This window comes from Corylus avellana, chromosome 4 (genome assembly GCF_965113065.1).
Source record: "Corylus avellana chromosome 4, dhCorAvel1.hap1.2, whole genome shotgun sequence".
Classification (NCBI taxonomy): Eukaryota; Viridiplantae; Streptophyta; class Magnoliopsida; order Fagales; family Betulaceae; genus Corylus; species Corylus avellana.
Window position 1 is genome coordinate 20682674 of NC_142493.1, and position 10437 is coordinate 20693110.

General features: G+C 38.8%; 1 protein-coding gene across 1 annotated transcript; it reads left to right on the top strand.

The window, feature by feature from the left end:
* The first annotated feature begins 243 nt into the window (after window positions 1-243).
* On the top strand, window positions 244-8661 carry FAB1C (FORMS APLOID AND BINUCLEATE CELLS 1C). The gene is made up of 11 exons (XM_059589145.2): window positions 244-1767; window positions 2393-3190; window positions 3290-3443; window positions 3531-3875; window positions 4071-4829; window positions 4975-5306; window positions 5401-5527; window positions 5640-5804; window positions 5943-7487; window positions 7621-7887; window positions 8152-8661. Exons 1-11 carry the CDS (start codon window positions 1238-1240, stop codon window positions 8404-8406), a joined length of 5277 nt encoding a protein of 1758 aa, XP_059445128.2. The 5' UTR covers window positions 244-1237; the 3' UTR covers window positions 8407-8661.
* Window positions 8662-10437: the final 1776 nt, after the last annotated feature.

Genomic DNA, 10437 nt, shown 5'->3' on the forward strand with positions numbered 1-10437 from the left:
TTCCAATTCGCCTTCAAAATCCATGTAATAGCGCTGACGAAAGCAGCCAATACTTTTTCTTCTGTACGCTCGCTCATACATACATATTGAATACATACACATTGAGTACATACTGGGAGAGAGAGAGAGAGAGAGAGAGAGAGAGAGAGGTTGAAGATAGCGTATCAGACAAGAAAAACATTAAAGAAAAAGAGAAAAAAGAGATATAAAATTCATTAACGAGGCCATTAAACCCTAATCAAGCATCACGCTGACCAATCAGCAGGAGGAGTGCGAGACACAGTAATTAATGAGTAATAAATTATGAGATTAGGAAAATAATAAGAGAGAAAAGCAAGTGCTTTTTCAAAAATCAGTACAAGTGTGGAGATTTTAATAATAAGGTGGAGGAGAGGGAAAGGAAGAGAAAGAGAAAGGAAAGAGAAGGAAGCAAAAAGTGTGGTATTGGGTGGTTACAAGGAGAAGCAAGAAGCGTTGTTGTTGAGTTGTTGTTAATGATGTTCATCGAGATGCGAGCCGTCTCCTCCGCTGCAAAGGGAAAGGGGGAGGGAACCTTCTCCGTACTCTTCCTTTTTCTTCTTTTGATTCTCATTCTTTTCCGCATTTAATCTTCTTCTTCTTCTTCTTCTTCTTCTTCTTGACTTCTTGATTTGTGCGATTGGTTGTCGTTTTGGATGGTTTTCGGGTATTCTTGGAGTGTGCCACTGTTGTGATGCTCGAATCGGTTGCCGGATGCATTCTTGACGACTCCGGAATCGGTTAGCTACTGAGGATTAATATTATCTAGGGTTTTGCTTCTTGTTGTGGAGTTCTGTGTTGAAATCAAAAAAAAGTGGAATTCTTCTTCTTTGTTGCTGTAAATATTGTATGAGATTTGTGCAATCAATCTTAGGGCTTTTTTGGTGGTAGTTGTTGTGGATTTCCTCCTCCGATATATTTTGTGATTCTTGGAGGATCAAAGGGAAAACAATAATCAGACTCAGTGTGTGAGGGCGTAAAAGAGTTTTGCAAACACATCCGAATCACCCACCGTTTTTATTGTGGGGCTTATCGATTTTTCACTTGTATTGATTTTCTTTTTTTGAATTGTTTTACAGCCGGGTAATTCGGGTCTGAGGTTAAGAGTTATTTTGTTTCATCTAATTTTGTGAAGAAAAAAAAAAAAAAAAGTAAGAAGATACTAAATTTAGAAAAGGAGGGAGGAGGTATACGAATCTGATAGGACCATTGGTGTTTTATGGGAATAACCGATAGTTCACTATTAGATCTCATACAGAAAGTTAGGTGTTGGATTTCTTGGGTAGCAAGCGAACAACCGTGTTTGTCCAGGAACTTTGAAATGTCTGATAAGGCCTGCAAGATGTGTTGTGGGTGCAAAACAAGCCTTACTGAGATTTCTGATAGATACCATTGCCAAAGCTGTGGCGGCTGGTTGTGTGGGAAATGTATTCGGGGTTATGAATTTGTGGTTGTGGAATCGGATAGTGTGAAGAGCAAGGGTGGTGAGGGTGGTCGGGGAACTATCAAGTCCTGCAAGTCTTGCTCTAATGGTGGGAGGAAGTTCAGTGAGAAAGTACATCCTTCTGCCTCTCCCCAAGAGAGCCCCCGAGAAAGCCCCGAGCCACCATCACCTTGTTTTAGTGATCACCTCGCCCACTATCTTGAAACCAGGGAGTATGGGTATTCTCCCCATGCAATGATCAGCAGGAGCATGCCCTCTTTTAGTGGCCACCCATCTCCTGTATCAGTTCGTCACTCTCCCTGCAGGTAACATTTTTTTTTTTTTTTTAATATATATATATTGCATGGATATGTGTTCTTCTGTTTTTTCCTGTTGGATGAAGTTAACGGTTATTGGATTTTCTCATTATATTTTATTTCAAAGTATTGAGCAACTGGCTGGAGATGAACCGTTCCATGACGTTTTACTTTCAGTTGAAATGAGTTCTCTTTGTTGTTTGCTTTGTAAATTAGTACTGACAAAGATATTTGCTTTTTTTTTTTTTTGAGTGAAAATGCTACACCTATAACTTTTTTTCAACTTGTCAAAACGTGTCAGTTTAGGGTTGCTAAATTTTTTTTTAGTGGCTTATGTTGCTCTAACATGTGTCAGCAATTTGTAAAAAAGTTGTAGGTGCAACATCAATTACTCTCTTTTTGAGTATCCTCATTGTTATCTTGTATTATTATTTTGTGTTTATATGTTGGTACTTTTTTTCTTATAAAAAATAAAAGTATATGTTGTTACTTTCGAACTCAAATAGCAGTATGTTTTTCTTGTGTCCCCAAAACAATCCCATAATCTATTATAATTTGTTCTCTCTGCTTTTTGCATTCTCCATTAGTCAATCTGTTCACGTGTTTGTAAATAAATATCTATTTACTAATGTAGGAGCGATGAAGATGAGGCAGAGGATTCTGTGAAGCAATTTTTCAGCCCATCCGGTGAATACTGTCGTGACAACTCAGATATAGAGTCAAGTAGTCTTAGTTCTAGACGTGATTTTTACAGTTGTAGGTCGGTGGGATCAAGTCCTTCAGACAGCCCCTCTAGGATTAATTTTACTTCTAGTAGAGCTGGGCATTCTGTACAGCAGGGGCAAGAGGGAAGCCCTATTTCTCAGAATGATGGTCCCTTTAATCAAGAAACCATGGCTGTTTTGAGAAAGCCTGATTTAGGGTCTGAGGATCCAGATAACAATGATGATTGCTCGGATGACTTGTCAATTTTTCGAAGCCAGTATGAGAAGTCTCAAAGGCCATTGGATTTTGAAAACAATGGTCACATCTGGTTTCCGCCACCGCCTGATGATGAAAATGATGAGGCGGAGAGTAATTTCTTTTCATACGACGATGAAGATGATGATATTGGGGATTCAGGTGCAATGTTCTCATCTAGTAGCAGCCTTTCTAGTATTTTTCCAGCAAAGGAAAAACAGAACGAGGGTAATAAGGAACCTCTTAGAGCTGTAGTACAGGGGCATTTTAGGGCTCTGGTGTCACAGCTCTTACAGGGTGAAGGTATTAAAGTGGGCAAAGAGAATGGCGCTGAGGACTGGCTTGACATAGCTACATCAATAGCATGGCAAGCAGCAAACTTTGTTAAACCAGATACTAGCAGAGGAGGCAGCATGGATCCGGTTGCCTACGTAAAGGTTAAATGTATAGCATCGGGAAGCCCAAGTGAGAGGTATGATGTATAAGGTTTTGCAGATTTTCTATAAATAGTCCAGATTCTTTCTTGTGTAGGTCTGTCATTAATCTTAAGTTGTGGATTTGTTGTATGCAGCACCCTCATAAAGGGAGTAGTCTGTACCAAAAATATAAAGCACAAGCGCATGACCTCACAATACAAAAATCCTAGGTTACTTCTTCTAGGGGGAGCACTCGAATATCAGAAAGTTCCTAACCAGTTAGCATCATTTGATACATTACTACAGCAGGTTTCCTTTTAATTCCCAATATTTTTAATTCATGCAGTGAAACAAAAAGTAATAGGAATAAACTTCTGAGCTTTATTTTTTGGACAGGAAAATGACCATCTCAAGGGGATTATTTCAAAGATTGAGGCTCTGCGACCAAATGTTCTGTTGGTAGAAAAAAGTGTATCTTCATATGCCCAAGATCAGCTGCTAGCAAAGGAAATCTCATTAGTGCTGAATGTAAAGAGGTCATTACTGGAGCGTATAGCCCGCTGCACTGGTGCTCATATTACTCCCTCAGTAGATAATATTTCTACGGCACGGTTGGGACATTGTGAACTGTTTCGTGTAGATAGACTTTCTGAAGAACTCGAGTCTACAAATCAGTTCAACAAAAAACCTTCTAAAACCTTGATGTTTTTTGAAGGTTGTACAAGGCGTTTAGGTTGCACGGTAATGGTTTCTATTTAGAAAATATCATGGTTTCTTTTATCTTTGTTAAATGGATTGGGATTGTCTGCCAGTATATCCAGTTGCCTAACTTCTGTTGGCGTTACCTCATGACTTGGATTTCCATATACTGCTTCAGTCTAAAGTATGATAATACTTGGTTCTGTCTCTGATGAGATTGTTGTGGTTCATGTCTAGGTCTTGCTGAAGGGCATCTGTCGTGAAGAACTCAAGAAAGTTAAACACGTTGTTCAATATGCAGTGTTTGCAGCCTATCATTTATCTCTTGAGACATCCTTTCTTGCTGATGAGGGTGCTAGTCTGCCTAAGATGACTCTGAAACACTCAATTTCTGTGCCGGAGAGAACAACTACCGATCTTGTTATTTCTGCAGTCTCCAATTCTCTTGCTTCAACCAGTTGCCAAGCAGTGGCTGATGGCTCTGTCCAAGATGAAGAAGTTGTGGGTCTCAACCTGGAACTTGAAGGATTGAAATTATTGTCTAGGCATCTTGATACTGTTCGTCCATTGTCAATTGGTTCCATGAACTGTAAGGTTGGAAATGCATCATCTGATGCTTGCTATGATGATTTAGCTTCTAGTGTGGGTTTGGAGTCCTGCTTTTCAAATCTGTGCATGGACTTAAAGGGAGCCACTCCACTTCCTTCTGTTATCATAAATCTTTCCCAACCAGAACCACAGGAATCTGTGGCCCAAGAGCATGAGCAAACTGGAGAGATGAATGAATTGAGAAAATCTGAAAGGGTGGAAGACAAAGAAATCTCCAGTGAATACTTTTCAGCCACGGACACTCATCAAAGCATATTGGTGTCATTTTCAAGCCATTGTGTACTGAAAGGAACTGTATGTGAACGCTCTCGGCTCCTGCGCATAAAGTTCTATGGTTGTTTTGATAAGCCTCTGGGGAGATATCTTCGTGATGATTTGTTTGATCAGGTAAAGTCTATGGGGTTCTCTTTGGTCTTACTTTCTTTTATATGTTTACACTTCAGAATTTATTCTTTATTTTTTGTTTTTCTAAAAAAGAAAAAACTTGGTTATAAGTGAAATTTTAGTAGTTGATAGAACTTGTGATTGCTAGACATCTTCCTGTCGATCATGTAAAGAGCCAGCTGAGGCACATGTCCTATGTTACACCCATCAGCAGGGAAATCTTACAATCAATGTGAGATGCCTTCCCGCTTTAAAGCTACCTGGGGAGCAGGATGGGAAGATATGGATGTGGCACCGATGTCTAAGGTGTGCCCATGTAGATGGAGTTCCACCAGCGACTCGTAGAGTAGTTATGTCGGATGCTGCCTGGGGACTTTCTTTTGGAAAGTTCTTGGAACTTAGCTTCTCAAACCATGCAACTGCTAACCGTGTTGCACCTTGTGGTCATTCATTGCAGAGGGACTGTCTTCGTTACTATGGGTAAATACTCTTGGATTTTGATTCATCGTTGACTTCTCAATTGTTGAATGTGATGTTGGTGATTGTTGAAAATTATAATTTTTTCATTTAACAGGTTTGGGAGCATGGTTGCATTTTTCCGCTATTCCCCTATTGATATTCTTTCTGTTCATTTACCGCCATCAGTGCTCGATTTCAATGGCAATTTGCAACATGAGTTTACGAGAAAAGAGGCAGTGGAGGTGCTTTTAAGAATATAGATTGCTACTTACATGATTAGTTTAACTGATGCTAAATAAGTAAATGTAGAGATAAAATAATCAGTATTTTAGTAATGTATGGCTTTTGCTACAGCTTGTCGGAAAAATGGAAACCTTGTATGCGGAGATATCTGATGTACTTGATAGCCTGGAAGAAAAATGTAAATCTTTTGGACATGAATGGTCAGACACAAATGAGTTACAGGACCACATCATGGAGCTGAAAGACCTGCTTAAAAAGGAAAGAAATGATTACAACGTACGTACCCACTTCATGTGTTATTCTCATTGCAGGGTCTCTGGTCCATAAAACCCTGTAAAATGCTTGTGGAATTATTTTTTATTTTGATGTTTGGGTGTAAATCTCTTGGCTTCTAATTGGTCTGCTTTTTAATAGGGTTTGCTACAACTGGCAATTATGGAGAGTTCACAATCAGGCCGGATGACTGTTGACATTCTGGAATTGAATCGCTTGAGACGCTCTCTTTTAGTTGGTTCACATGTTTGGGATCGGCAGCTGTATTCATTGGACTCTCTTCTTAAAAAGAGTTCCATTTCAAAGACTTCACAAGGGAATGCATTCTATGCCCAGCTGAAAGAGCTGAAAAGTGAATCATCTTATAAGGATGGCAGCAATCTTGACTTTGTGCATGAAGAGGATAACTCCAAATCTTCAAAATTACAGGAGCCTCCTGGAAATGATTTGCAGTTTGTGAATGACGAGCCTAATTTACCACCCATTGAACCGCATATTGCTGAAGACAACATTTTAACCGCATGTCATCATAACAGAGAGGAGGAAATACGTTCAGATGGGGAAGTTACTGTAAATAAGACACTATCTAAAAGCTTGTCTTCCCATGTTTCTAATCTGTCTGAGAGAATAGATTCTGCTTGGACAGGTACTAATCAACTTGTAATGAATGCTCAACCTATTCATACATCACATGCAGATGGACTCCAAGCTGGATGTGGGAGGCAGGTTAGTCAAAATGACAATCCTCCTTTTAGAAGGCTTATGACGCCGATGAGAGTTCATTCCTTTGATTCGGCGTTAAGAGTCCAAGAGAGAATTAGGAAAGGGCTGCCTCCCTCTTCATTGCATTTGTCAACATTTAGATCTTTCCATGCTTCTGGAGATTACCGGAGTATGGTGAGAGATCCTGTTTCCAGTATGGTGAGGACTTACTCCCAAATATTTCCACAAGAGATACAAAAGTTAAATTCAATACTTGGTTCCACGACCTCGTTTCTCTCCTCTGCATCTCATATAGCTGAAGGGGCTCGGTTGCTGCTTCCCCAAACTGGCCACAGCGATATAGTTATTGCTGTTTATGACAATGAACCTACTAGCATAATTTCATATGCCCTTAGTTCCAAGGAGTACGATGACTGGGTGGCTAACAAGTTGAATGAGCATGAAGGAAGCTGGAGTCCTCATGAGAGCAATAAAGAAGATTCTGCTGCTTCCACCATTTCTGCCTGGCAGTCTTTCGGCTCGGTGGAGTTTGATTATATTCATTATGGTAGTTATGGATCTGAAGATGCTTCGTCATCTGTGGGTACGCTTTTTAAGGATCCCAAAAGATCTCCGCATTTAACAATTTCTTTTGGGGATGAGTCATCGACTGCTGGAGGCAAATTAAAGTTTTCAGTCACTTGTTACTTTGCCAAGCAGTTTGACGCTCTTAGGAAAAAATGCTGCCCTAGTGAAGTGGATTTTGTTCGATCCTTGAGCCGCTGCCGGAGATGGAGTGCACAAGGGGGAAAAAGCAATGTATATTTTGCCAAGTCATTGGATGAAAGGTTCATCATCAAACAAGTTACAAAGACAGAGTTGGATTCCTTTGCGGATTTTGCACTAGAATATTTTAAATATTTGACAGATTCTCTTTGCTCGGGAAGCCCAACTTGCCTTGCCAAAATTCTTGGTATTTATCAGGTTAGGCCTCATTTTTAGCTTTGTTGGTTGGGGTGTGTCCTGTGACTGTATGCATGCATGTAAATGTCTGGGTGTATGATGCAAAGGCCCACAATTTCTTCTTGTGATTCTCATCTTGTTAATGTGATGGCAGGTCTCTGTTAAACACCTGAAAGGTGGTAAGGAAACAAAAATGGATTTGATGGTGATGGAGAACCTTTTTTTCAGGAGAAGAATCTCAAGGGTCTATGATCTTAAGGGCTCTTCAAGATCCCGTTATAATCCAGATACGTCAGGGACAAACAAAGTACTGCTAGATATGAATTTGTTGGAAACGTTGCGTACGAAACCCATATTTCTTGGAAGTAAGGCAAAGAGAAGCCTAGAAAGAGCTGTCTGGAATGATACATCCTTTTTGGCGGTAATTTTTTTTCTTTTCTTTTATTTTTGTCCATCTTCTCATTTCTATGAATGCATCAAGGTTTTAAACTTCAGCTTCGAAATACTTAACACCATCAAATGTGATCTCAGAACAAAATTTGAAGTTTTGATTTGTGATATTGTTGTGGATATAGCGTATGCTGACGTCCTCTAGTCACATTCGAAATTGACTAGGTTCCTAAAGATCAGAAAATGGATTTGAGATACTGTTGTTTAATAATAACCTTGTCTCTTTTATCTCCAGTCTGTGGATGTTATGGACTACTCGCTGCTGGTTGGGGTGGATGATGAGCGAAAAGAGCTGGTTTTAGGGATCATTGATTTCATGAGGCAGTATACCTGGGATAAGCATTTGGAGACATGGGTGAAGGCATCAGGGATACTTGGTGGTCCCAAAAATGCTTCCCCAACAATTATTTCTCCCAAGCAATACAAGAAAAGATTCCGAAAGGCAATGACTACTTATTTTCTCACGGTACCTGATCAATGGTCTTCATGAGGGTTTTTTTTTTTAACACTCCAGAAGGCATCTTTTCCTTAATAAAGTGGAAAGGGGGGATTTAAATTGCAGATAACTGAAAAAGAAAGATCCCCTCTATATGAATTTTTTTTTTTTTTTTTTTTTTTTTTTTTTTTTAAATTATTTGTATATGGCCAGAAATAGCCCAAACGAGAGATTTTACACATAAAAAGAGTTCTCTACTTCTTTGTCTTGAAAGTGCCGCCTCTTTCTTAATGAATTCCCCTCAACTCTTTTTGGCGTTTTTCCTCTGTGGAACAGGATTCTCTCTAGTTCATTTGATTTAGATATTATTCAACTATTTATAATGGTGAAGTATTTTTGTCCTTTCACTTTTTGAAGGGACAAAAATACCTTTTTTCACTATAACTAACTGTATATTCTCCAGTTCAATTAAAATGGAGAGGATTCTATTTTCTCCTCTGTAACTAGTTACTGTTGGCTTGTGACCAAAACTTCACCCTAGTGGTTCCATAATAAAAGTGCAGGTTATTGATGTAGAGCAGCTGGGGCAGGTCCAAATCAACCACTACTTTGATGAAGCAAATGCTGGCAAAGATATGACCTTTGATGCTTTCATGGAGAGCTGAATTCACTCTTTTGGTTGGTCTAAATTGGCGGGCCATGGCTTACAACCATGTTTAGTATGTTTCAACTGTTCAAGATCTGCACGTGTACGGGTCAGATGTCATGTTAGATGTCTGTTGCCACGTTGTAGAAAGGTGATGATGCAAGTTGAATTCATTGTATTGCTTTTATGATGTTATTTTCCATTTTTTCAACAAAGAAATTAATGTCTAGTTCCTCTTAAACATCATAAACGCCCACCGGCATGCCGGACGCCCACCAAATGGTTGATGCACGACAGTGCTTGGTTCATCTTATTAAGAGAAAATTACGTATATAGTTTTTGTGGTTTGTAGATATACTAAATTGACCTCCAGATTATCAAGTGTCTTAAGAATCCTTATGGTAAACTATCTAATCCAAAATAGTCCTTTAGCTGTTTGTCAGAGTGGGCAGGCCGACCGACCGATCGCCTTTTGTACAGTGAGGAAAGGTTTCTCCTTAACAGATGAGGGGCGGTCGGCCATTGTTCCTTGACAGATGGTGGAGCATTTTGGATAGGTAATTTACCCTTGTGAATTTTTATGATATTGCAAACTGCAGAGATTAAATAAGTAGTTTTCCCCATTATTAAAACCATTCTAAGTATTGCATTGTGTAATTTGACCAGAATGAAATTGTAACGATGCTCCTCTTTGTGGATTTGTTAGAACCTACCAATTGAAGGGCTCAAGAAGAAAACACCCCTCAACTGCAGAAACAATTAAGGAGAGCTGAATAAAAAAGGGAATGCAATTAGTTAAAAATGTTGTGGAAACAAGTTAAGAGTGATTGAACTTGATAGCAAATTGACTTTACATTCGTGAACCCACCAATTATCTCTATTTTTTGGGGAGAAAAATCACCTCTATGTAAAAGTGAGTGTTATAGTAACCACTTAGCAGGTTAGGGTTAGCAGTTTTGGCTAATAATTGCTAACTGTAATTGCTTTTTTACCCCTAAATTAAAAGCAAGGAATAGCATAACTAGTTTTTTTATTTGCTTGGAAAAAAAAGATCCAATAATTTTATTTATTTTAGTATAATTTTCTTTTTTGGTCTTTTTGGGGGCAAAAGATGACGTTGCATCATCAATTGTAGATAAGAAGTGTTAGAGAGCCAAACAAATGAACCCAGAAAAATTTTCAAACTGACATGATAATGGTTTTTAAATTAAAAAAAATGCAATTCTCTCTCTCTTGTTTGCCATTCACGGTTTGTCAAGTCAGTTTGAAATTTTTTCTGAGTTCATTTGTTTTACTCTCTAACACTTCTCACCGTAGATTAGTAAGGTACATTAACCAAATTTAAAGATGGAAGGGACATTGCAACAAAGATGATAGTTTTAAGTTAGTAAATAATAGTTCTCGAAAAAAGAAAAAAGTCTCCTATTTGTTAATACTAG

Bases quoted from the DNA above. Each gene is read 5' to 3' on its own strand.
- FAB1C (XM_059589145.2), top strand. From the start codon at position 1,238: ATGGGAATAACCGATAGTTCACTATTAGATCTCATACAGAAAGTTAGG. The intron at 1,768-2,392 runs GTAACATTTTTT...TTACTAATGTAG, and splicing joins GTTCGTCACTCTCCCTGCAG to GAGCGATGAAGATGAGGCAG. The intron at 5,528-5,639 runs GTGCTTTTAAGA...CTTTTGCTACAG, and splicing joins CGAGAAAAGAGGCAGTGGAG to CTTGTCGGAAAAATGGAAAC.